Source organism: Capra hircus, chromosome 25, assembly GCF_001704415.2.
Source record: "Capra hircus breed San Clemente chromosome 25, ASM170441v1, whole genome shotgun sequence".
Taxonomy (NCBI): Eukaryota; Metazoa; Chordata; class Mammalia; order Artiodactyla; family Bovidae; genus Capra; species Capra hircus.
The window spans coordinates 39,046,837-39,073,396 of record NC_030832.1 but is presented as its reverse complement, the minus strand read 5'-3'; the positions used below and the strand labels follow the sequence as shown (position 1 = coordinate 39,073,396).

At 49.3% G+C, this 26,560-nt stretch overlaps 1 protein-coding gene and 1 pseudogene across 1 annotated transcript in view; one reads left to right on the top strand and one right to left on the bottom strand.

Moving 5' to 3' along the window:
• On the bottom strand, nt 972-1,746 carry LOC102176091 (annotated as a pseudogene).
• The window catches only part of CYTH3 (cytohesin 3), a 68,933-nt gene continuing 54,264 nt past the window's right edge, over nt 11,892-26,560 (top strand). Inside the window, exon 1 of the mRNA XM_018040557.1 lies at nt 11,892-12,031. Coding sequence (XP_017896046.1) covers nt 11,992-12,031 — 40 coding nt within the window. The 5' untranslated portion in view covers nt 11,892-11,991. The remainder of the gene's footprint in view (nt 12,032-26,560) is intronic.

Genomic DNA, 26,560 nt, shown 5'->3' with positions numbered 1-26,560 from the left:
TTAATTCCCAGTGCTCTGTTCCTTTGGACCAGGCCAAAGCACACTTTGCTTTTTCCTATTTCCTTTCACTCTAATCGTGAAATCCCTCCAGGCTGAAGCTTCTTCTCAGAAACCTGGCAATTAGAAGAGGCAGCGGGTCTCTCGCCAACACTTCATTTGGAGCCGCGTCATCAATAATTAACCCCAAGTTGCGCTCAGCGCACAAATGCACCGAGTGCGATTGGCGAGGGCGCGGGCGCCTTCTCTCCTGGGTTTTTACCCGTGTTCACGAAATCCAGGAAGCGGACGCAGCCCGTTCCATTAGCAGGAGTGAGCTGTCCGCTCTGGAACACTTAGGAGACCGCAGCCCAGACGCCTCTCTCCTGCACTTCAACTTGAGAGTCGTTCGTGCAGCTGTTGTCTGAAACCCAGGACAGCGCTTTCTCCAACCAGCACCTCACAGGCCCGCCGAGGCTGCAGCTGTCCTGCGCACGTTTTTATTTTGACTTCTTGCCTACTGAGTCGCATCCCTGGGGGTGTCGGTGGAGGGTGAAGGGTGGATGCCGAAGGGGCTGTGGTCACCTTGACCCAGATCCAGTCTGTGGCTAAAACAGTCACTGTGAAAGGGATCTAGATGGGTTGGTGGGCTTCTTTTTTTTTTTTTTCCTTCCTTCTTTCCTCCCCTTCCTTCCAGGGAGGGGGCTGGGGAACTAGTGTTTAATGAGGACAGAGTTTCAGTTTGGGGAGATAACAAAGTTCTGGAGGTGGATGGTGGTGGTGGTGGTGGTGGTGGTGGTGGTCGTGTGACAACGTGAATGTACTTCCTTCCCCCGAACCATAACCTTCGCGATGGCTAACCTGTACATTGTATGTTGTGTAGATTTTCCCGCAAAAATGTACACAACAACAAATCTTTTTTTTTTATTCTTGTAAAAACACTGATTTTATTAGTCAGAAAAAAAACAAAAGGAGAAGACAGAAACAAAAATCCTGGTCATTTGCAGTATCTATCAGCTTTCAATTTGGCTCTCCTGTCCAGAAGGGTTTCTTGCAAGAATCCATCTTTCCGGGCCTTTTTCGGAATTTTACTGTCTTCTTTGCTTATATTAAGCTGTGGTCCTGGAAGCGCTGGAATCTTTTCAGGTAATTGACTTCACACTGTTTGATATTTCCTTTGTCGTCTTCTGGAATATCATCTTTTTTCTTGGTTTCTCTTTTGGCACAAGATCTGATCCTTATCATTTCTTCTTCTCCTGACGTTTTACTTTTCACTTCTATATCACCTGCTTCATTGCATCTAATAAAACAGCTATTGGAGGCCAGTAAAGCCATTTTCCCATCTTGAAAGACAGGTTCTCACTGCTCTCTAGGTCCAGTTGCATCTGAATGCCCAACAAGAAGCCCGTCTGAATTTATACCTAGGTATTTTCCATAGCCAGATTTCAGGGCAATTCTGGAATCGGACAATTTGACACCTGTAAACTGCTCTGGAGGACTAGGGCCCTCATCAGCTTCTTTACGTGAAGCTCCCGGTGTGAAAAGTCCATTGTCGAGTGCGTGTATGTAGGTTCCTTTATCCATTTCAGTTGCTACGGGTCCGGAAATCTCACCGAGGTTTGTTACTGTCCACCATATTCCAACAACATTAGGCTGAGTTTCTCCATCCGCTTCTCTTTTCCTCTTCTCTGCGCTCTTTTTCTTCTTACTCTTGGCCTCGGTTCCCTTGGGCACGAGTTTGGTGGACTTCACATAGGAGTATTAGGCCATGGTCCTGGCCAAACACGTGAACCGGAGCAAGAATGGGCGAGGGAGGCACGAAAGTGGAGACGGAGCCCGAGCTCCCCGAAAACGTACGCACCAGTGGAGCGGGCACGTCTCCACCCAATCCCAGGCCTTTTTTCATCCCAACGTGAAGTCCCAAATAGAGTGCCCAACGAACCATTTTAAAGTGCAAGTTCAGAAGCATTTAGCACGTTTGTGATGTTGTGGGACCACCGCCTCTAACGTGCCCCCACACACTTTCATCACCCTCGAAGGGAAAGTCACACCCAGGAAGCAGGCACTCCTCATCCACCACGCCCCCACCTCCCGCGACCTCCTCCTGACTTTCTGTGTCTATGTATTGACTTACTCGAGATATTTCACGTACACAGACTCCTGCAGCACGCGGTCTTTTGCGTCTGGCTTCTTTCGCAGGACGTCATGTTTTCGGGGTCCATCCACATTGTAGCGTGTGCCAATGCTTCACACGGCTGAGCAATGTTTCATCATTTACTCATCCTCCATTGATGGCTGATGGATACTTGGGATGTTTCCACCTTTAGCCATTGTTGTATGTGTGTGTGTGTGTTTTTTTTTTAAGAGAGGCCTCCTGCAGCTTAAGAACCTGCCAGGTGACATGTCTCAGAGGGTCCCAGCCATCAGAGGCCACCCAGCAATTAGGCAGCCATCTCGTCATGCTCCCTGGGGAGGGTGCCAGCGACATGGATAGGTAGTTCTGTGTGTCATCGGTTTTCTAGACGCGCCACTGGAGGGGAACTCACGACCTTGAAGGGTCAGGTGTTGGAGAATCCATCTCGAGTCACCTCTCAGCTAACCCTCCTTTTAAGTCCCTAGATATCCTGTCCTACTTCAACTGGAGTGTGACCAGGATGTGTGACAGGTGGAGACGCCGACATGGGAGGGGAGGACAGTGCCAGGGAACTGTGCCCCGGTGTGGTTCACCAGGCGACCCACCAACACCAGGGCTGTCCTGGGGAGTCGGCTGCTGCCTGATTGCGGATCCAGCAAAGACGCGTGATGGGCTTTTAGGATGTGACCACATAGAGTCATCAGCTGTGGGGCTGCTTCGTCTTTGTTTCCCAAACCCTTTTAATTTATTATATTAAGGCGAAATTCAACACACATAAAATCAACCGTTTTATTTTCATATGTGTGCGTGCGTGTTTAGTTGTTAAGTCGTGCCTGACTTTCTGCAACCCCACAGACTGTAGCCCGCCAGGCTCCTCTATTCCATGGGGTTTCCAAGGCAAGAATACTGGAGTGGGTTTCCATTTCTTTCTCCAGGGGATCTTCCTGACCCAGGGGTCGAACCCGAGTCTCCTGCATTGGCAGGTGGATCCATCACCACTGAGCCACCTGGGAAGTCCCTATATATTTACATTTTTATTTTATGTTTGAGTGTAGTTGATTTACAACATTGTGTTAGTTTCAGGTGTACAGCACAGTGGTCAGTTACATATGTACATATCAGTTCAGTTCAGGTCAGTCATCCGGTCGTGCCCGACTCTGCGACCCCGTGGACTGCAGCACGCCAGGCCTCCCTGTCCTTCACCAACTCCTGGAGCTTCCTCAAACTCATGTCCATCACGTTGGTGATGCCATGCAACCATCTTATCCTCTGTGGTCCCCTTCTCCTCCTGCCTTCAATCTTTCCCAGCATCAGCGTCTTTTCCAGTGAATCAGTTCTTTGCATCAGGTGGCCAAAGTATTGGAGTTTCAGCTTCAGCAGCAGTCCTTCCAGTGAATATTCAGGACTTCCTTTAGGATTGACTGCTTTAATCTCCTTGCAGTCCAAGGGAGTCTCAAGAGTCTTCCCCAACATCACAGCTCAAAAGCATCAATTCTTTGGCACTCAGCTTTCTTTATAGTCCAACTCACATCCATACATGACCATTGGAAAAACCATAGCTTTGGCTAGACCTTTGTTGGCAAAGTAGTGTCTCTGCTTTCTAGCATGCTGTCTAGGTTATATATATATATAGTATGTACATACAGCTACTCTTTTTCAGAGTCTTTCCCATATAGGTTGTAACAGAGTATTGAGTAGAGGTCCCTGGGCTACACAGAAGGTCCTTGTTTATTACCTAAAAATAAACCATTTAATTAAACTAATTAATTAATTACCCTACTTATTTTTAGAGCTGGATGATTTATTTGTTTAATTGAAGTATAATTGCTTACAGTGCTGTGTTAGTTTCTGCCATGTAACGGGCGTGAATCTGCATACAAACATCCCCTCCCTCCCGGGCCTCCCTCCCGGGCCTCTAGATGGTCTCGGGGCACCGAGCTGAGCTCCCTTCGCTATACTGTAGCTTTCCATTAGCTATCTATTTTTTAAAAAATTTAAAATTTTGCCCGGACCTTGAAACGTGGGATCTTCGTTTCCCGACCAGGGAGCGACCCCGCACCCCGCTGCACTGGAAGCTTGGAGCCCTAACCACTGGGCCGTGAGGGAAGTCCCCACGTCGGCCATTCTAAAGTGCGCAACGCAGCAGCATTCAGCACCGTCACAATGTCGTGCCACCACCCCCTCCATCTAGTTCCAAAGTACGTGCCTCCCCCTAAAGGAGCCCTCGTACTCCCTGAGTACTTACTCCCCAACCCGAACCCTCTGGCCAGTCATTTGAAAGTTCAGCCCTACGTGTGAAGCCGGGCCTCTTGATGGATGTCCATGCCACGTGGTAGGAACTTAAAGAAGGAAGGGGGCAGATGAGGACATCTGTCATGTCCAGGCAGAAGGCTGGACACTCCCCAGATGTGTGCTACTCCAGGGGTAACTGGAATGTTTGCCTTCTTCTGTGTTTCAGAGGCTGGACGGTGTCTTAAAAGAGTCAGGGCAGTGGAGGCAAGATGATTGGCAGGGCCTCCGCTTTCTGCTTGGGTGGCGTCAGGCACAGAGTTTATTTATTTACACGTTTTTATTTTATTTTATTTTTCTTTCCTTTTTTCTTGGACGCACCGCACGGCATGCCGGATCTCAGTTACCTGACCAGGGATGGAGCACCTGCTCCCTGCAGTGGAAGCGCAGTCTTAAACGCTGGGCCGCCAGGGAAGTCCCAGCCACAATTTTAATTTACGTCACTGGGACTCAGCTTCCTGGCCTCTGGAGGGGCCTGACAATACCTCCCTGGAGGGCAGCTAGGAGGGGCCTTCATACAGAGGTTGGCACACAGCAGGTGCTTAGAAATCGTTATCAGAATGTTATGCTTATTCCACGATGGACATGGGGTGACGCTGGGGATGCTGCAGAGACTGACCGCGCTGTTGTCAGTGGAGCTGTGGGGGAAAGCCACGCACCACTCTTGCCTGTTCTAGTCCTGAAAGTGAAAGTGATAGTTGCTCAGTCGTGCCCGACTCTTTACTACCCCGTGGACTGTAGCCCACCGGGCTCCTCTGTCCATGGGATTCTCCAGGCAAGAATACTGGAGTGGGTTGCCATGCTCTTCTCCAGAGGATGTTTACGACCCAGGGATCGAACCCAGGTCTCCTGCACTGCAGGCGGATTCTTTACCATCTGAGCCACCAGGGAAGTCTGGAGAATTAAAAGGAGGCGGAAAGGTGAAGACCAGGGCAGAGACCTAGGAGGAAATTGCCTCCACTCAGGAGAAGGCGAGACAGCTTGAAAACCTTTGAAGAAATGAGGACAGCATCACAACCTGACTCACCCATACCGGTAGGGTGTCTCGCTGGGCTGGTCCAGGAGCCTCCTCCTCCTCTCCTTTGAACTTGGAAGCTGTGGAGGAGGGTTCCAAAGGCTGTGACTAAGCTCCCAGCCAGCTGACCCTCGCGGCCTTCTGCTGAGCAAGCAGGCGCCGGGCGAGTGCGCCCGGGGCAGTGCATTCATGGGGCTGAGCAAGAATGTGATTTTGTTTGCGGCATTTCCAACTCTTCCTTTGCACACAGAAAAATGCTGCGTGCTTGAGGGTGTGCCCTATTTCTTCTGGCAAAGGAGACACTTCTTTAATTCCCAAATAGGATCTGGGATCCACTCTCCTGGTGAGGAAGTCACACTGATTGGCCGGGGACCCCCTCCCCACCATTCCCCCAACCCCTAAGGCATCTTTAGCAAGATGCTGCTTGCTCTAGATCGTCAGAAAGGCAGAATCTGACCGTATTTGTTTCCTAGTGACAAACGATCACCAACTGGGTGCTTAAAATCAACAGAAATGTGGGGCTTCCCTGGTGGTTAAGACTCCCTGCTTCCGATGCACGGGGCGTAAGTTCAATCCCTGGTCGGGGAAATAAGATCCAGCATGCCACTCATCTCGACCAAAATTTTTTAAAAATTAAACAAACAGAAATGAATCTCTTCCAGTCCTGGAGGCCAGATGTCTGAAGTCCAGGTGTCAGTAAGGCCGACTGGAGCCCCTCTCCTGGCTGTGGGTGGTCCCCAGCAGTCCCTGGTTTTCCTTAGATGCTAGCTGCTTCCCTCCAGGCTTCACCTCCCTCACATGGCCATCTCCCCCACATGCGTCCTCTCCTCGAATAAGGACACCAGTCCCTGGATTTATGGCCCACCCTAATTCAGTATGGCTTCCTCTTAACTGACTACATCTGCACAGACCCTACTTCCAAATAAGGTCATATTCTGAGGTCCTGGGTGGATGTGAATTTTGGGAGGGGGGGACACAATTCAGCTTGGTACATGAACAAAAACTGTAAATGGCAGCAAGGATCCTCAAATTCCAAACACACAAACCTGATACACAGAAACACAGATTCGAAGCCAGACTCCCTCCTTTTAAGTACAACTACATTTCATCGGCTTTCTTTTTGTTTGTTTCGTTTTTTTAGGTTAAACTTCTGGGGCTCCTTCATGCCCCAGGCAGCACCACCCAGCCCCAGGTGACCGCCGAGCAGCTGGGGCCTTCGGGGAGCAGTTAGAGGTAGCAGGGGTTCTCCGGGGGCAGTGCTCTGAGGGAACCTGCACGTGCTGGGGGCCAGTATACAGAAATACAGCTGGTTTTTATACGAGGCTGTTACATCCTGTGACCTTACTGAATTCATGTCTAAGTCCCAGGAGACTTTTTAAACGGGTCCCTTGGAAGTTTCTGTGTAGACAAGCACATCATCTGTAAATAGGAGTGCTTTTGTGTTTTCCTTTGGCACTTGTGTGCCTTTTCTTGCGTTTCTTGCAAGTTCGTTCCGGCTCGAACTCCTAGGACTCTGAGGAGCGGCGGTGCTGAGAGTGAAGTCCTGGCTTTGTTCCCAATCTCAGGGGAAAATCTGTCAGTCTTTCAAAAATAAGTACGATGGTAGCTGTAGGCTTTTTGTAGATTTGGAGGGGCAGCTGTGCTGCGTGGCACATGCAGACCAGGGGTCAGTGTCCCTTGCAGCGGGAGTGCCGAGTCTCAACTCTACCTCCAGGGACGTCCCCCCAGTTCTTTACACGACTGAGGAGGTGTCACGTGTGGGACAGTCCACAAGCAGAGCGCGTGTGGCGTGGCAAGGTGTGTTCCCGAGAACAGACTTGGAAGCAGAACAGCTAGAAGGTGGTGGTGAAGGGGGGGAGCCCTTACTGAGACCCACCCTTGCCTCCCAGTCCTGACACCTACATCCTGGCGGGCTTGGGGAAGAGGGAGCAGAGAAGCTTTCTGTGCGTGACAAGGATGAGCATCGATTGAGCGCTTACTGTGTGCCCTACACTCGTGGCGTGTGATAGCATCGAGCTCTAGTGCTCAGAGTAGCTGTATGGGGCAGAGTCATTGTCGGTTCCATTTCAGCCGCAGAAACTAGGGTGCTAGGAGAGGTGAAGTCATTTGTCCAAGGTCACACAGCCAAGAACACGAAGTGCCTGGGCCGTCTGACTTTAGAGCCTGAAATATTCACTTAGCAGAGGTGACGTGCTGTGATGCCTCATGGCTGGGGCCTAATGACCTTACTGGGCAAAGTCAGTGAACGACGGGAACGCGTGGCTGGCTTTCGCCACCCGACAAGTCAGACTGCAGACTCACACTAGCTCGGGCACAGTGAGGCTCTCTGGGTCACAGAATACTCTGTCAGGGGTGTTGTTCTGCCACTCGATTGCTGGCTAAGAGCGGTTTCTATTCAGAGGACAGGGATCACAGATGTCCCATGTCCTGACGTTTGTCATTTTCACATTTTTTTTCTTTTTAGTTGCCTGTCCCACAGTCCACTCTGCACCCGGGGATAGGTTTTCCTAATGAGTTTAAGCTGCACACAGCAGACTCTGACCAACTTCTGAAGGGGACCTTTTTAAATTAGAAAAAAAATTTTTTGTTTTTGTTTTTAGTAGGTCAGGGACATCCTATAAAAATGAAGAGTGAGATAAAAATAAGACAGCTTTTTATTACTACAGAAGACACTTTGTGTTTGAGAACTCAATATCCACATTGCCTCGAGTGCGTAAGTGAAATGCCTTTCTTCCAAAGAAATAGCTCAAAATGGTGGCCAAGTTATTTTTTCCCCCGAAGTTTAACATTACTGAGAAATCTGACCCGCCTTTGTTCTTGCAAAAATGCAAGTGACTAATCAATCTGAAAGGAATTAAGCTGCCCTTGGTAACGTGAGGCCACGGAACTCGTCAGTTGTGTGGATTCCAAGGGGGAAGAGAACACGACCAAGCTAGACTGCCCTGAATGATTGGAAAGGGAGATGGGGAAAAAAAAAAAAAAAGAAAGAAAGAAAGGGAGATGGACTCTGTGAAGAAAGTGATGTCTGGGTCTTTGAAAATTTAATGAGGGTGTGACTTGACACTTGGTCCCCTGTTGTTCGCTTGGGCAGAGTGGAGAACACTAGTCTGCACAAAATCATCTCCACTCCAATGAGACATTTTCTTTCCTAGATGAAATCAGATTTCTGAAAGCACTGTTTTCCTTTCGTGACTGTGATGTGGCAGTGAGCGGGCCACTGCCTGCTCCCCAGGCTGGACCAGACCCCTGAGCAGATGTAAGGGATTAGCTGAGGTTTCCATCTGCTGACGGTCACTGCTGTCTCTGAATCTCCTGACTGGTTATCAGAGGACACGGGAACTGCTTTGTGCAGGCGGCGTGGGCTGCCTCTTTCTGGCTGAGGGTGAAGAAACTGGCCTTGGCAGAGTTTGGGCTATTGTGACCTCAGTGCTGCGCGAGGACCCTTCTGTCCAACTGCGTAGACTTTCTCTTGGAGGACTGAGATGAATAGAAAGGAGAAGTCCTCTGACCTTTCTGGAATGTGTGCACATTTTTTTGATTTCTTAAGCTCATTCTGCAATGGTCAAAGGCTGATAAATGGGTTTCAACATGTTTTCAAGATGTCTCCCACTTCTGCTTGCCATGGTTGTCCAGCAGCAAAACCAGATACGTCCAATTCAAGCAAATACTGTTGCTTTCTCCCCTTCTCTGATACGGCCAGGCCCTGCAGTGGATCACAGAGACATAATAAATACGGACTACAGTCTTGGTCTGAAGGAGTTTCAAGGCTGCAAAGCCAGTAGACAGGAAAACAGTCAGAGAAAGTCTATAAATAGAGTTGTTGTTCAGTTGCTCAGTTGTGTCCCACTCTTTGCGACCCCACGGACTGCAGCACGCCCGGCTTCCTTGTCCTTCACTATCTCCCGGAGTTTGCTCAGACTCATGTCCATTGAGATGATGACGCCATAAATAGAGTAGGACATCACATTTTCAATTAAATAATTATTTGAGTAATTATTTGCTTAATGGCTACATTCCTCCTAGGTCAGAAGGTGGCCCTTGAAGGCACAAAAGGAATCTATCCTTTTCATCACCGTACTCCCAGCACCTGGGCAGTGCTTGAAACAAAGCAAGTCCCTAAATATGTATTGTCTGATGGAATGAGATTGCAACAAGGTTTTGGGTTTAACACTTGCTACCTTGGAGTGGTGTCTGCTACATGAATTGTTTTCCTTACAGGTTGACATATAAAGCTTTCAACATCTAAGTAACATAGATGGGCATAAAGTGAGTGCCTATCTCAGTGGATAACTAGGATACTTAATTTTCCTTTGTAGGAGAAATCTGCCTGTGAGCAGATTAAAACGCCTGCTGCCTTGGTGGGAGGGGCTTCTCCAGTGGCTCAGTGGTAAAAAATCCACCTGCAATGCAGGAGACAGGAGAAGCGGGTTAGATCCCTGGGTCAGGAAGATCTCTTGGAGGAGGAAATGGCAACCCACTCCAGTATTCTTGCCTGGAGAATCCTATGGACAGCGGAGCCTAGCAGGCTACAGTCCACAGTGCACAAAGAGTCGGACACGACTTAGTGACTGAGTATAGCATAGCACATCTTGGTGGGATTTAAGAGACACTGGAAAGCAGCTCCCTTTAAAAAAAAAATTCTAATTTTTCAATGAGATATTCATTCCTTTGCACACTGCAGGTTTTTAAGTCTTCCAATTACCCCATTCAAGTGCAGAAATAAAGGTGTGTACCTCAAGCTTCAGGACTTCCCTGGTGGCGCAGATGGTAAAGCATCTGCCTACAATGCTGGAGACCCAGGTTCAATCCCTTGGTTGGGAAGATCCTCTGGAGAAGGAAGTGGCAACCCACTCCAATACTCTTGCCTGGAAAATCCCATGGACAGAGGAGCATGGCTACAGTCCATGGGGTTGCAAAGAGTCTGACACAACTGAGCAACTTCACTTCATTTCATCTTAAGCTTTTATTCTCCCAACACCTTTTGCAGGCTTTGTGGAAATGGAGGCCCTGGCTAAGCTGTGGGGATAATATTGATCTAACTTTCTGCTTACAAATAATCGGGCTATGGTTGATTCTGATGGCAATGAGCTTAGGTGGTGATTGGAGAAGCAATTTTCAGACTCAAACTTGGGAGAAGCACTACAGATCACACTCTTCAGAAATCTAAAGAATTTGGAACTGACATTGAAAAGTGTTTAAAATTGATAATATCATTGAGTTCAAAGCTGCACATGTCACATTATCAAGTTCAAAGTATACTGTCATTCTTTCTCAGTAACTATGCTGTTATCTCCAGGATAACCAAGGCTACAGGAACAAGATCAGGAAGCCAAGTCTGAGGGATGAGGCCTGATGCCCAGACCCCCTTTCTGCTGTGCCTTCGTCACATAAGCTGCCACACGTCTTATCTGCACCCAGAACTATGTGGGGAGCCTTGAGCAGCACCCAAATGCTGGTTGTATAACTCTTGAGATTATTAGGAGATTGAATTCTTTGGGATCATCCCACAACCTCGAACAAAGAAAGTGAAAACGGCCCATTTTGATAAATGACAGCAGAAAGTTCCTTCAACTCAATGGGCCATCTGTAGATATAAAACAGTTGCTAGTAAACTGTATTAGAGATGAATTATCTCCTCCATTACAATGTTTCCTTTTCCTTAATGCAATTTAGTTCAAGCAAATTGAACAGAAAAGCTTGGGAGGGGTCACATTCAATAGTGGTGGTGGGGGCTGGGGGGAGGCAGAGAACTTACTGGAAGCAAGATGTGGAATGGGAAAGGGAGGTACGGAGCACGGGCCAACGGAGGCCTGCTGCCCAGGAGGCCTGTGCCGAGGACCCTGGCTGTGCCCACGGGAAATTGAATTCAGAGCTCCTTCTGGATCGTAAATCCAGGGCAGCTGGCAGCTTGCCCAGGGCGGCTGGCGCGAAAGCGCAGGAGCGTCTGTGTCTGGCCGACCCCTCTGAGGGTGGGCCCCAGGTGTGCCGGCTGGGGATTCGGTTCCAGCCTTAAGATAACGTTCATCCATAAGCTTTACACTTTATGAATGTCAAAGCGCACTCATCGCCAGGAAAGGAGGGCCTCCATGACACCCCAGAAAGGGCTGAAAAGCTGGAATGACTCTGAAATGCCTCCGGACGAAGGGAGAAGGCTTGACTTTTAAATACGTTTCTTGAGCTTTTTCGCTGAGCGCAAGTGCGAGGAGGACCCCCGCCCCCGGACTCCCCCCCCCCCCGCCAAGCCCCTTGCCGCCGGGTTTTGTTCTCCGGACCCCACGTCGGTCCAGAGGCTGCTGGCCCCTACCCGCCAGGGTGCCGTCTCAGACGCTCGGGGCTCCGGGCGGGGCCGAGCGCGCTCCCGAGGGGGGCCGGCGGGGCCCCGCCCACCGCGCCCGGGGCGGGGCCTGCGCGCCACGTGACGGCGGCGCCGCGCGCTGAGCGCCCCGCCCCGCGGGAGGAGGCCCGGGCCGCGACCCGGCCCGCGCGCTGCTGGAGCCGCCCGGCCGCCCGCGCGCTCGGCACCCGCGGCCCGTCGCCCGCCGGCCCCGGGCTCGCCGGCTGCGGCAGCCGCCTCAAGATGGACGAAGACGGCGGCGGCGGCGGCGAGGGCGGCGGCGGTGAGTGTCGGAGGTGTGGCCGGCCCGCCCGGCGGCCTGGGGCCGGGCCGGGGGGGTGGCGGTCGCGGACCGCCGGGGAGCGGGGACGGCCGCTCCCGGCTCGGCGGCTGGGGGTCCGGGTCCGCCCGAGGAGACAGCGTCTGGGCAACAGCGCTGCGGGCTGGCGACCGCCGAGGCCCGCGGCGCGCCGGGCCCCGGAGCCCGAGGCGGGGGTGCGGGGACCTCCGAGGCGGGGGCCGGCGGGGTCGTCGCGGGGGCCGGGCGAGCGTCCGGAACGGCCGGGGTCGCCAGGAGGCTCGGGCCGGGACTCGGGGGTCGCTTTCCCCGGGGCGGGGGACCTTGGGGGCGACCTTCCCCGCCTCCTGTCGCCAAGGGCGTCCACGCCCTCGGAGCCCAACCGCCGGTGACCACCCTCCTGGCGTCTTCCCCAGGTGGTGCGGGTTGCCAGGGGGGACCCCGGGAAACCGGGAGGGCAAAGTTTGGAATTGGGGATACCCCGGGTCCAGGAAGGGCGGCCGCGGAGAGAAGGTTGAGCATCGTGACAGTTTTCTTGGCTTTAGGTCCCAAGTGGTCACGGGGGTCGTTTAAGTGAGGAGGGGGCAGCGAGGGCACACGCGTGTTAGAAAGTAAGGGAACGTGACGGAGTCAGCCGAAAATAATAAGTAAAAAGTCAGAGGAGACGAGGGTCGGAGTCGGGAACTGCTGCCCGCCCGCAGGTGGGACCAGAGAGAACCAGGCTGTCCGTCCGACGCTCAGTCATCTCTTGCTGGAAGATTCACGTTGACTGTAAATTATTTAGTGGAATACAGATTCCTGTCGTGTCATGCTGCGAATTACGCCTTTCAAACCGAATAAGGCGTCCGCATAATGTCTATGGATGGAGTGAGTCGTTGGCTTGGGACACAAAGGGTTAATACGCCTGTTTTTTTATAGGAACACTGGAAGTTAAGGATCTCTCTGTGTGTGTTTTTGCTAAACATCTCCTAAATGCTGACAGACGGAATCATCAGAATCTCTTGTAATAAGGGAGCGTTTGGGGAAAAGAAAAAAAAAATTCTTAATTACAGGCTGCCGGAGCAGCTGCCTGTAAGAATCAGCAGTATTGAACGCTTCCGGATGAAGTAGTTAATCAAGGTGCTTTCTAGAATTTAAGTGATGCTCCAGGGGGAGATGTTTGCCTCGCAGTAAGCCGGTGGGACTGGGAGGGTGGGAAGTTGGCCCGAGCCCTGGCATTTGCGGAGTTCACTTCTCCTAGTTGAAGCTAGGGGTAGCACTGTGGCACCGAGTGGCTGTGTTGTTTATGATGGAAAGTTCTGCGGGAAGAAGGAGCCCAGGTGCGCACCCTCCTCCAGCCAGACTGCTGTCTAAAGCGTCCAAGAGATGGATTCTCCCTGGACGCCCTGCTTCCTGCCTGTCACAGCTGCGGTAACGGTACAGGCAGACAAGCAGCTCCTCCTTCGAAAATGAAGACTGATCCACTGTAATACTTAAACGTTTGGCATTCGGGTACAGGGAGCATGCTGGCTTGGCGATTTCATTCGAAGGTGTTTCAGATTCTGTGAATCAAGAAATGAAGAAAACTTGAAGGTCACAGCAGGTATACATGTTTGTAAAATAGGAAGCCAGTTTAGATCTTGAAGACTAGAGCAAAGGATAGTATTACATCTCAAAAGTCTCAAGACTTGCTATTAACGTAGCTCTTTCTGGGGATACAGTCTTGACATATCAGAAAAATATCTCATACAGGGGGCTTGCATTAACACTATTCATAATACAGAATTGGAAATTGCTGTGCCCAATAGATTGGTGAAGTAAATTATGGGACATTTTTGAATGAAATATTTCACAAGCGTAAAAAATAAGCAGTCTTATATATTATGGTCTAAATAATGTAAAAACTGATATACAGATGTTTTATTTTCCCAGTTTTTATTCTCCAAGTTTATGGAATGGTATATATCACTTTCAAATTTGGGGAAAATCTTATTAAAAATTTACCCTGCAGTGGGAAAAGGGCTATGATTGTTTTTAATGTATGTGTCATTTGATTCACTTCACTGAAACAGTCAACAGTGATACTTATTATCTAAATGTCCCTGTAGCATTAACAGGTATTGGTGCAGTTTATAAAATCTTTTTTCCTTGCTTTACGAAAGGCACTTTTAAAATATGTTCGGCATTCTTAGGATGAATATGTTTTTGAGTAAATGGAAATCTTAAGTCATTATACAGTGATTATTATATAAATTTGGTATGCTTATATTTAATTGTATTGATGGGGGTTTTGAAGTTAACATAACTCTTTACAGTTCGCTAGTTTTTTTAATCACCATTTAGATTTCTAAAAAAAATTGCTTCGCTTTAAAATTCTTGTTTTTAAAACTGAAGTTCAGCTCTTTGTAAGAGAATAATTTCTCGTGCCAGTCATTTGCAAACGTAAGTTTTTTTTTTGGCCTATTTTTAAGAGTGTAGTACAGAACTTTGAACTGTATATGGGGAAGTCAGTTTCAGCTTGTTTACAAGAGAGGGTAAATAATCTATTCAAACAGTAGTCACGCCAGAGGGAAAAGGATTTAAAATATCTTCTTTGCTAATATCTTGGTCGAGTTAGGAGACTTCACAGGAGACTCCTGCTTGCTGTTTGGATCATTGAAGTTTTCCTCCAAGGCATTATTTGTTCTTTAAACGCAGGATAAGGAGAGAGGATGTGGTGGGAATGGCTGGAAGGCCCTTCTAAGGAGGAACAGGTAGGGGGTACTGGAAAACAAGAGCACGTTGTTATTTATAACCGTGCGTTGAGTGCATTAAGGTATTTTTGATTCCTTTGGGGGCCCTGTTGCCTTTCAGTTCTCGACCAGTTCTTGAGACGCGTCTGTATTTGGAAGGTGCCTGGCTCGTCTGGCTGGTTGCCACCGTCCTAAGGCTCAGTTTGGGAACCGTCTGATTGAACTTCCTGCGTGGACCATCTGTGGCAGATGAAGTGAAGAACTTTCCTGGGCTTGCCTCTCGCTCTCCCAGCCCCCCACGCCCGCCCCGCCCCGCAGCCGCTGTACATAGGAGTGAGATTTGCGCTTTAGGGGAATAGCTGCTCCACCTCCTTCAATAAAACTCACATAAATTAAGACCAGGTTGAGATCCCGGATTCCGCTTGTCAGACGAGCGATAACCCCCACACCTGAAACCATCTGTGGGCCAGAGTATCCATCAGGTTCCGCTCTTAAGGGGGCAGCGCCGGCCAGGGTTTGGTGGGTGTGGACCCATCGCTTGGCCTGCGCTCCGCCGCGGGGCTCATCTCCTCGGGCGCGGTTTGGCCGGTAGGAGGCGCCGGTGGGTGACGCGATGGCGGGAGCCCAGGGAGGCGCCCGGTTATCATCCGCCCTCTCCTTCTGCCTCCGGCCCTGTGTCCAGCGGCTGGTCTGCTTTTGGCTCCAGCTGCTGCCTATTGACCCCTGAGCTGGAAAGCCATCCTTCCTCTGACCCTCCAGTGCAAAGATGCTGGCCGCTTGTTCCTCTTGCTGATCTCTGCATCGTCTCACTATTTCCTGTATGATCCTTGGCTTTTCTGTCACACGTGTAACCAACCCCCTGTTTTAAATTCCCTCTCCTTCAGCTCCTTAGAGGTTTTCTCTGGGTGGGCCCAAAAGAGATGCATCAGCTTACCACTGTGGTGAAGAACCTGCCTGCCAGCGCAGGAGATGCGGGTTCAATCCCCGGGTCGGGAAAACCCCGTGGAGGAGGAAATGGCAACCCACTCCAGTATTTTTGCCTGAAGAATCCCATGGACAGAGGACCCTGGAGGGCTACAGTCCATGGGGTCACTGAGCATGCACACACATATCCTTGGAGGCAGCAATGCGGGTTCAGGAATTTAACATGTGTTTTTACATGTGTGAGATACAGGATTATTCACTGTGTGGCTTGTAATAGTAAAAGATAGGGAATAACCTGAGTGTGTGTTGCAGGTTGTATACCCAGATGGCAAGTGAAGATGTGAGGCTGTAGAAAGGATTGAGGAGGTTCCTTAGGAACCGATGGGCAAAGACTTCCGAACGTTTTGCTAAGTTATAAAAGCAAAGTGTAAGCAAATGTGCATTGTTTGTTACCATTTCCGTTTTCAAAAAGGGGGCAGAAAGGAAGTGCTTGCATGAAAATTCTCAGGAAGGCTCAACAGGGAACTCCTAACAGTGGTTACCTGGTGGGGAGGCTGATGGAGGCAGGGAAACCGAAACCTCTCTCCGTGCCTTTTTAGTTTTTGCGGTTCAAAAAAAGGCTTGTCCATCTCCATTGTTTCCCAAACTGGAAACCAGTTTCACAGAAAAATAGTACACTGGTAAGGAAACACCCTTTGTTGAGAGAAATTTTGCAGTGGAAACATAGTTGTTTCCATACAATGTTACATTAGTTTCAGGTGTACCACATAATGCTTCAATATCTTGTAGAGTTTTGCTATATTAAAATGTCAGGATAGCATGTAGAAAGTTGTGGAATACATCATTTGTTTTTCAGCCTATGCATAAGAAATTAACCGCTTTCTTTTGAATGCTTCAAAAGTGGCTCGATGGGTGCCTTCACGGTACTAGAACAGTTATTCCGCAGACATCGATACTGTCCCTGCCACTGCCCGGTCCTGTGCGAAAGGGTGAATATGATGAGTAAAGCAGCTGAATTTCTTGCATTCCTGAGACTTTTGTTTAGATGGGAGACTGGTGAAAAATGTAAACAGATGTATCAAGTCCTTGCAGATTATGCTGATGTGTGAAAGGAAGTGTAGGAGGGGTGAGAGGTTGGGGGTGAGCGGGCTGGGGGCAGGAGCAGGTCGGTGGGGTGGGTGGCGTAGGGGCAGGCGGCCTCCTGGGGAGAAAACTCTTTTAGGGGTGGCCTGAAGGGGTCCAGGGCCTGGCCAGCAGAGGGCCCAAAGCTGCCCTGTGTGGTGTGAGCAGAGAGGGAACTGGGATGTGTCTGGCAGTTAGAGTAGGTAAGGAATTCACATTTTATTTTAAGTGCATGAAGCCAACGAAGGGTTTCAACCTGGGGAATGACATTTGATTTATGTTTAAATAATTGTAGCTAATGTTTACAGAATGGCTTCCGTGTCCGGTTCTGCCCTGCCTGCTTACGGATCTTAACCTATTTATGTTGCGCAATAAACCTGGTAGGGACTTAACGTCAGCACCGTTTATGGATGAAAAGGGAAACCGTGGAGGCACAGGGAAGCCAGGTAACCTGGTTCAGCTGCCGCAGCTAGCAAGTGGTGGAGCCGGGCCTCGAACCCTGGCGTGCTGGTTCCAGAGGCCTTGCCCTTCACCGCTGGACACTGCCCTGTGCTGGAGGAGAGGATGGACAGCGAGGACCAGGGCCCGGCCCCAGGTGAGGTGAGGCGGGTCGTGCGGCAGGAGTGAAGGCGACGCACAGAAAGCAGTGACGCTTGTGTTCCCGTCCCCCGGGGTTCAGGTAGTAGGCGTTCCGTGTCCTGTGGCCCGATTCCAGGTCTTTACAAAACACAAGGATGGCATTTCAGGCGCGTGTCTCACCTCCTGGCGTGGCAGCGCCGTGCCTTGGTCGCTCGGGCAGGGTCGCGGCGCCGGCCTCCCCTTCTGCTGCCTTAGCCCTCCCTTAGTGCTCCGTCCTCCCTGATGCTGTCCTTGGCGTCCGGCAGCCAGAGGCCGTGTCACTCCTCTCCACGTCCGCGCTGTCCTCGGTTATCCCAGAGCCCTTTGCTGCCTGCATCCAGGACCTGCGGTCAGGGGTGCCCGAGCCCTCGTCGGGCGGCTGCACGCTTTTCCTCCAGGAGGCCCGACCGGAGGCGTTTGCAGCTGTGTGCACCACACACGGGCTCTCGAGAACTCTCCTTGGTAGCCCTGGTGGTGGTTGTCGTGTCTGACTCTCTGTGGTGCCATAGACTGTAGCCCACCAGGCTCCTCTGTCCGTGGGATTTCCCAGGCAGGAATAATGGAGTGGATTGGCCGTTCCCTTCCCCAGGGGATCCTTCCCACCCAGGGATCGAACCTGCATCTCTGCCTGGCAGGCGATTCTTTACCACTGAGTCACCTGGGAATTGCTGATAACCCTTTAAAAACATAAAGACTACTCTTATCTTGGCCTGACCTTGCCCTCTCTCCACCATGGACGCGTCCCCTCACTTGTGTCCCCTTGCCGGTCTCCTGGCTGTTCCGAGCGCCCCCAGCCCCTGCTCTTCCCTCATGGTCTCCCCTTGGATGGCTGGGCACGCCCTGGCTTCCTTCCTTCCAGCTTCTGTTCCCGTGTCTCCTTTCCGCAGAGGTCTTCCTCGACCCGCCTGTGGTAAGCGGCATCTCCCTGCCCCCTTTCGCAGCCTTCTTTTTCCTGCTTGGCTTCTATCATTCCTCACCTGCTCCCGTCCTGTTCCTAGCTGGCGTCTTCTTTCTTAGAAGGTGAGTTCTGTGAAGGCAGGACTGTGGTCTGCCTTTATCCGCCACTGTGTCTCCAAGACCTGGGCCACTGTGTGTAACAGGCCACCAGGAAATACTTGTTCATGAGCTGAGCGAGTGGAACTCGCTTTTGTCGAGCAGCTGTGGCTCCCTGCCTGCCTTTTGTACTTCCTCGAGGCAACCATGATGAATGTGATGTGGGCCCCCCCGGAATGGTTCTCACGCTTGAACACGTATGTGTGTGTGCCCACAAGCAATGCGTGGATCTGTTTTTTGGTTTAAAAACTATCAAAAATGTCATTGTGCTGCGTGCAGTGTTCTGCAGCTCCAGTTAGAGGCGATCCACGCTGTTACATAGAGACCCTGTTTACGTGTTCTCTCTCTCAGCCTGCACTTGGATTGTCTGTCACCTTGGGTTTGTATCGTTACAAACAGCACCAAGGGGGCGCTCATCTCCATTTACGAGCGTGTGAAAGTTCCTCGCAAGTATCGCAGCTGTGGGTTATAGGTATGCTCTCTGTTTCCCCAGATGTTGGCAGGTTCCTTTCTCACTAGGCGTATTATCAGTATTCTAATCAACTCTTGCCGTTAGTGAGACTTTTAAAATGTCTTGCCGTCTCCTGGGTAAGAAAGGATGTCTTGTTTTAGTCTGCATGGCTTTGCTAGATGTATTTTGGAGAATCAGAAAAAGGTGCTGACAGCTTGGAGGTTAAAGGAGAAGAAACTGCAGAAGCCAAAGGGGACCCCTCGGCTTCCGGCTCCTGTGACCGAAGGTGGTGCTGCAGCTTCACGAGAAGGGCAAGTCTTGAGAGAAAACTGTTTGGAGGGTCCACTTGTTTCTTTTTTCCTTTGGTCCAAGGTGTCATTATTTTGCTCTGAAGGACAGTTTCTCTGGGTATGCAGTTGTGTGTTAGCTGGTTAATTCCTGGCCATGCTTTGGTGGGTCGAGTCATTGCTTTCTGCCTCCCGTCGCTTCTGTTGAGCAGTCGGCTGTATCAGGCTTGCTTTGTTGAGGGTGGCGTGTCTCTCCCCTCCCCTTGGGCTGCTTTTTAAGATTTTTCTCTCTGCCTTTGGTTCTTAGTTGTGTCAGGTTTTCGTGCAGTGTCCAGAGAGGGTTTTCTTGGAATTGGTCCTGATTGGAATCGGTGGTGGTTCTTCTTTTTGGTAGGGCAGTGACATGACTTACCCTTAAATTAGATTTGGAGAAGTCTTAGCGTCTGTCTCCTCGTTTATTATTTTGGCTGTATGTCCTGTCTCTCCTCCTCTGGGACAGTAATTACCTCATCATGTCCTTATGTCTCTTTGACGTGTCTCCTGTTCTTCATCCTTTTGATCTCTCCATGCTTCACTCTGCGTAATTTTCTCCTGACCTACATTCCAGTGCATTAATCCTTTCTTCATCTCTGTCTGATTTGTGTTAAATTCTTAATTTCAGTCATTGCCCTTTTCAGTGTTCTTGAGTTTTTTTTTTTAGATACCAGTTTTCTATGAAAAACTTTTCATCTTGTCAGTGACTTTCTGTATTAATCAGTTATAGGCATCTGATAAACATTTGGGCATCCTGTGAGATTCTAGATTGCCTGTTAAGCTCTAATTAAATTCTGGATGATGGGTATGAAAAATGGTAGGGGTAGTTTGAGACTTGTCCTCCTCTAGAGAGTCTTCTGGCGGGCAGTTAGGATAGGGAAATACCACTTTGGAACCGTGAGGGTCGGTCCCCCTGTGGTTAACCCTCTCCTAGGGCATGGCTCTTCTGGGGTTCCAGCTGCAGGCTTGGGGTGTTTACCAGCGCCTCTTCTGCTTGGCAGCCCCTGAGTTCTAATTTGGTCTCCCAGTCCCATCGGACTGCTGGAGATTCTGCTGACCTCAGATTCTCAACTGCTTGTCTCTGCCTAGCTTCTTGGCCTGTCACTCTCTGCCTGAATTGGCAAGTGTCTTGAGGAGGAAGCTGCACCTTCTCTGTGGGATCCTGGCCTCCTAGGTCGTCGATACCTTCACACAGTTAGTTCTTACAATGTACTCAGCTTTTTTAGTTGTTTTTTTGGCAGAAGGGTTGTCTGCAACAAGCTGGTCAGGTTTTACTGGAAACAGAGTCTCAGGAGTTCCGTTTTGGTGTTTAAAATCGGACCTGTTTGTTGAGCTGTCCTGGTAGAGATGGTAAGAAGATGCTTGGCTGTGTAGTCTGCTAGGAAGATTTAAACTCATTTTAATTCATGGGAATGGATGAGTGAGATCACTTAGAGAGAGTTGAGAGAGAAGGAAAATCCCAGGACTGCAGACAGCCCAGTACAGGAGGCCGAGAAAGAGTAGCCAGCGAAGTCAGGTGCAGCCTGAAGGCCGCGTGGAGTTGCAGGGGGCGCTTGCAGCAGAAGCAGTGAGTGGCCAGCTGCGCTGGCTGAAGTGCAGTGAAGGCGCCCTGTCGCTTGTCCGACTCTGCGACCCCATGGGCTGCCGTCTCCCAGGCTTCTCTGTCCGTGGAGTTTTCCAGGCAAGAGTACTGGAGTGGGTTGCCGTCTCCTTCTCCAGGGGATCTTCCCGACCAGGGATCGAGCGCCATTCTCCCGCATTGCAGGCAGACGCTTCACCGTCTGAGCCACCAGGGGAGCCCAGGCCTGAATGAGAGGTGGGCTGAAATGAGAGTGGGCACGTGTCTACAGGGTTTGATAACTTTAGACCGGAGAGGGCTAAAAGTGAACGGGAGAGATTTTACCTCATGGAGGAGTAGCCTGGGCTGTGGCCCTTCCTAGAAGTTTGCTGTGTGATGAGAACAGAAGGGAGGGGAGCTTAGGATGAGAAAGGTAAGCATTTCTCAAGTAAATCCTGCTGACAGAGGACCAGGAGTAATCCATCAGGCGAGTTAGAGTAGTAACGCTGTTTGCGCACTACCATTCTTATTATAAATAACTTTGGGAGAGAGAAATTGTTTACTTAAAGTTATTGGCACATCCTTCAGGATGCAGGTTTATCAGTTTGTAATAGAGGATTGTTAAAACTTCTGAAGTGAAGTGAAATGAAAAAACAGATTTTACCATAGTATCCCAAAAGCTGCATGAAGCATATTAAATATTTCAAACTTGTGGGGAAACAGTAAATCATTTAAATGAGAGTAGAAAAATACATGATTCTCCAGCCTGATTTTTTTTTTTTCCCCTTGGCCATGTGGCCCGTGGGATCCTGGTTCCCTGACCAGGGATTGAACTCACACCCCTTGAGGTGGAAGCGTGGAATCTTAACCACTGGGTTAAGACTTAACCACCCTCCATCCTGATTTTGAAGTTAATCAAGCTTGTTGACTTTTTACAGTTAATGTCAGCCTCCCAGTCGACATGATAGAACCGACATGAGGTCCTGTTGTGTTTTGTAATGTGACTGGAGACAATTCAGCAAGTATTTATTTTGGGTTAATGTCTTTCAGTTTTCTGTAAATATTAGAAAAGACTCACCTGAGTCAATTCAGTTGGCTAAGAATATTTTGTGATTTACTTTGCTAGAGCAAATTTACTCTTTTTGCTGACTTAATGTCACCAGGATCACTGTTCAAATAGTGAGAAATAAGTTCCTGTCTTAAACTCATAGCAGGGTAATTTTTAAAAATTATTGTTCTCTTCTTTGAGCAACTTATTCCTGTAATTAACAAAAATGGCAGTTTGCTATAAAAAATGGCAGTTTGCTATAAAACTGGGCATTTTAATGATAATTGGAAAGTATTTCCCAATATCTGGCTAATAGCGATTTTTTTTTTTCCGGTTTTCATCCAGATGTTTGGCAACATGTAGACACAGTCTTACTGCATTTTTCAAATTCACTTTCATGGGAACATATAATATCCTCCGTTTATCTTGGACGGCAGAGCTTCCTTTTTCTCTGGACAGATGCATATGAAACGTATGCTCTTCAAGTGGAGTTTGTGGTCCTCTGAGAATTCTATGAAGGAGGAAATGGGTTGACCTATTTGGTTGCTATGAAGTAAAAACAATCTTGTTTTCATTTTTTTTTTTTTTTTCAGAGAACATCTGGGTTGCATTTATTTTACATTCTGGAAGTTCTTTAAAACCACAATTTGATAATGTGAGGCTTCATTAAAGCAGTCACTGTTTAGCTGTTTCTCTAGTTGATTTAGTGCTAGGGTGGCCACATAGGCTTTTGAAAGTATTTAAAAAATTTTTGCTTTCTGTAACATGTAACTTTTAAATAACAACCCTTGATTTTAAACCAGAAAACAGGACCTAGACATTTTGGGGCAGCAGGGGAAGGGCAGGTCAACTGGGTTGTTTCTCTGCTGCCCACCGCGTGCAGGCTGGCCGTCTGCAGGGCGGAGTTGGAGTCTGTAGCAGCCCATTTCGCTCTGTATCCCAAGTAAATCCTCCCTTTCTTCCTTGCTTAACAACCCTGATTTGCTTAAGCCGTCTAAACCGGTAAAGGTAATCCCGTTTTCCTTACTGAAGGAAGGATATAGAAGCCAAGTTCAGCATGAGCTGTGAGGGGCAGTTGGCAGGGGGACTTTTGGGGAGACTGTTTTCCTTCTTGGAGGAATACTCAAGGAGGAAACAGTTCCTCCTCTTGCTGTGGCCTTTGTCGGGCCCAGGTGGTGGCCAACCTGTATTCACGGTACCCCTCAAATCTGTTCAGTTCCAGGCCCTCAGGCTGAGGATGGTCTGCCGGGCTCTTGGTGGAGTTGCTGGGTCCCATCCACCCAGGAGGGCCCTCTCCCCTCCTGTCTCCACGTGTCCCGTCTCGTGGGACTGTAAATACCTGCCTTGTTTTGGGCTGTGGAGAGGTGGCGGAGCCAGGGGCCGAAAGGTCGCCTGATGCTGGCTGGAGCAGCAGGCGAGTTTCATTCTCTTATTTATCAAGAGTAAGGATCTTGTCTTGGCCACTGAGGGCCCAGGGGAAACCTCATCTCTCTCCCACGCGTGTTCGCTGGGTATATATATTTATCCCTTTAAGAACTGGGCTAGGTTATACTTTCTTTCTGAGATGAACACTTTTCTCCTACATTGAATAAAACAAAATCTATTTTCACATGCTCGTAAATCCATTAACAGTTTCATTTGGCACATCCTTATGACTACATTTATTTTAACACAGAAGGATTTTTTTTTTTTTTTTTTAAACACAGCAGTCAGAAGCGGCAGGCATCGGCCATTTAATATTCTGTTAGAAGACAGGACTTCCTTTGAGCTCTTCAGAGAGGAAATAAAGCGATCAAGAATGTCCTTTTCCAAGTTGCAGTAATTAGATTAAAATTTTTTTGAATTGAGACAGGCAGATGAGTTCATTTCTGTGTGTGTTAGAGTATGGGAAAACGGGAGGATTTCAGTGACTTTTCAATGTTTGGCCTGTTCACACGATGAGGCTGTATTTCCCGAGTGTGGGAGGACAAGTGGCCACAGACTTTGATGCAGTGTGTGATGCACTCAGAGGGTGAGAACCGTCTTGAGAATAAAATGATGCCTTTCATCGCCTGCGCAACAGGAATATTAATGTCGGGTGAGTGTTCTTCTGAAACATTGCCTGTCCCCAGGAATCACCGAGTGTCTGCCGTGGGCTCCCCCAAGATGCGCCGTTTCTGGAGCTTGAGCCTTTTCATTGAAAATCGCAATTAAGCTCTGTGCCCGTCAGACGGTTACTGTGATGTTTTTGACACAAAGTCACATGCCTTCTTCCCTCCTTCCTCGGGTCAGACTGGTCCTGAGGGGCTCTGAATCTTGCTCAGGAGAACATTCCTGCCGGCGGGGCAGCCCGAGGGAGCGCGTGCGGGTCCCACGCCCATCTGGCAGCCCCCGTGGTGGTTCTGCCTCCCAGATGCCCGGTTCTTTGGCCGGACGTGCACAACATGATTATTATTACTATTTTTTAATCTGGAAAGAACATAAGCCAAGATGCTTCCCCAGGGGCTCTGCTTCTGTCAGCGCTGAGGTGCTTGGCTTCAGGATTTCAGTCTCTGGGCCCTGCGGGGGCCTCCCTTCTGCACCCCCCCGGGGGGGGCCATCTGAGGCCTGTGTCACGGCTTCTGCACAGAGCAGGCTCGCCCACGTGTAGCGCTGAGAAAGCCTCTCAGAAGTGTTCTGGCTGCTTCTCCATTCGAAATTCTATCTCCCTTTTCTGTTGGTGAAAATTTGTGCGTGTGTGTCAGTCGCTCAGTCGTGTCCGACTCTGCAGCCCCACGGACTATAGCCCTCCAGGCTCCTCTGTCCATGGCGTTCTCCAGGCAGGAATACTGGAGTGGGGTGCCGTTCTCTTTTCCAGGGGTTTGTGAAAATCTGGGGGTAGGGTAAAAAGCATTGCACCCTTGAGAGGAAAGTCTGCTTCACCTAGTCCTTCCAATGCCTGGAGATCTGCGGCAGGCCTGCCCAGGAGCCCTGAGTCAGGGGTGCGCCCGGCCCACTGCCCTCCGGGTGGGTGGTTGCTGGCCGCAGCTGTGTCCCTTCGGAGAGGGAACGCCCAGAAGCTTCTCTAATCTCATGAGCTTGGCTTGGGCAGTTTTTTCTTGGTTTTAGCAATCAAACAGATTGGCGACTGGGAATTTCAGGAACAGATTTGACAGGAGAACCATTTCCTTAATTAAAAGAGCTGTAAATTGACAGCCAGGGCCCATCCAGCGTTCACTAGAGATGAAAGACCAAGCTCCGGTGGTAAAAGCTAACCTGATCACCTTCCCCAAGTGCTGGAGAGGATTCTTTTAGTATAAACCCTTCATTTTGAGGCAGTTTTTGCTTGTTTTATTGAAGCTCTTGTTCCCTAGTGTCCCTACACTCCCCCACCCCTCATCCATCATCCATCCAGAGACCATTACTCTTATCCATTTATTGGAATCAGGGTGCTGTGGGGTGATTCAGCGCTGTGGCGGGTGGCCTTCCTTGTCCTTGGCCATGCTTCCTCCTGGCCGGCTGTGTTGGGATGAACCACGCAACCGCTCCTGCACTGATAACCTCAGTCCCAGGGGATTGGAGAGGCCCCCTTCTCCCTTGTGAAATCTGGGCATTAAGAGTCCAGGGTTTGCCCATTTGCTCCATCAGGTCAGCCACTGAAAGATGTTTCTGACAGTTTCCCCAGTTTAAGGCAGAAGATAGTCAACCGTGGCATCAGTGGTTTGTTCTGAGAATCTGAGTCTAGTAGGGAGGTTTGTTTAAACATTTGAACCGGTTATTTGCTGTTGACATTTTTAAGCAAATATCTGCAGCTGTGGTACCTCCAGCCTTGAGGCTTTGTGTCGATTACTTAATCTCCTTAAGTCTCAGTCTTCTCATATGTAAAATGGACATGAAAAAGCCCATGTGAAATTATGTCCTGAAAAATTAATCAAAAATCCCAATCAGTAGGCATTTAAAGCCATTAGTCAGCAGAGAGGCCCGCCCCTTGCCCCCATTTACGTTCACAGCAGGGCAGAGGGGCGGATCCTGTGGGTTTGGGCTTAGGAATAACCGGTGATTGGCAGTACACTTTATTGTTTCTTTTCTCTCTCAAGTTGGTATTTTAAAACCCTTTGAGTCTGCAGAAAAGTTGAAGTAGTGTTGTCAGTATCCATGTATGTTAACCTCATTGCTGGCATTTGCCACGTTTGCCTTATCTTTTAACACTGTTAATACTCCTTTTTTTTTTTTTTGGCTAGCCCATCTGAAAGGAAGGTATGTATAATGTGAATACACATGTGAATAACACTTTATTCCTGAACACTCAACAGCATTCATCTCCCGAGGACAGTCTCCTACTTAACCACAACCGTTGCCGCACTTAAGGGACCCAGCAGTAAGTCCGCACTATGCTTTCACATGCCACTCAAATCCTGCTCTCCCCAGTTTGCTCCCACGTTGCCTTTTATAGCTATTTTTCTTACCTATCCAGGTTCCCGTCAGGGTTTACACTTTATATTTAGTTCTGTCTCCTCAGTCTTAAAAACAAACAAACAACTTTTTTGTTTTTTACAGTGACTTTTTAAGAGTCCAGGCTGGTTGCCTAATACCGTTATTTGTATCCTGTAGTCTAGATGACATATATATAAACAGAAGAGAGGAATGCTTTGGTTTCTTTCATGTCGTTTAAAGAACTATATGTTAAAGTCATGTGCTTGATTCAAGGTCAAAGCCACATTCATTTTTCTTGTTCTTTGGTAAATGTGGAT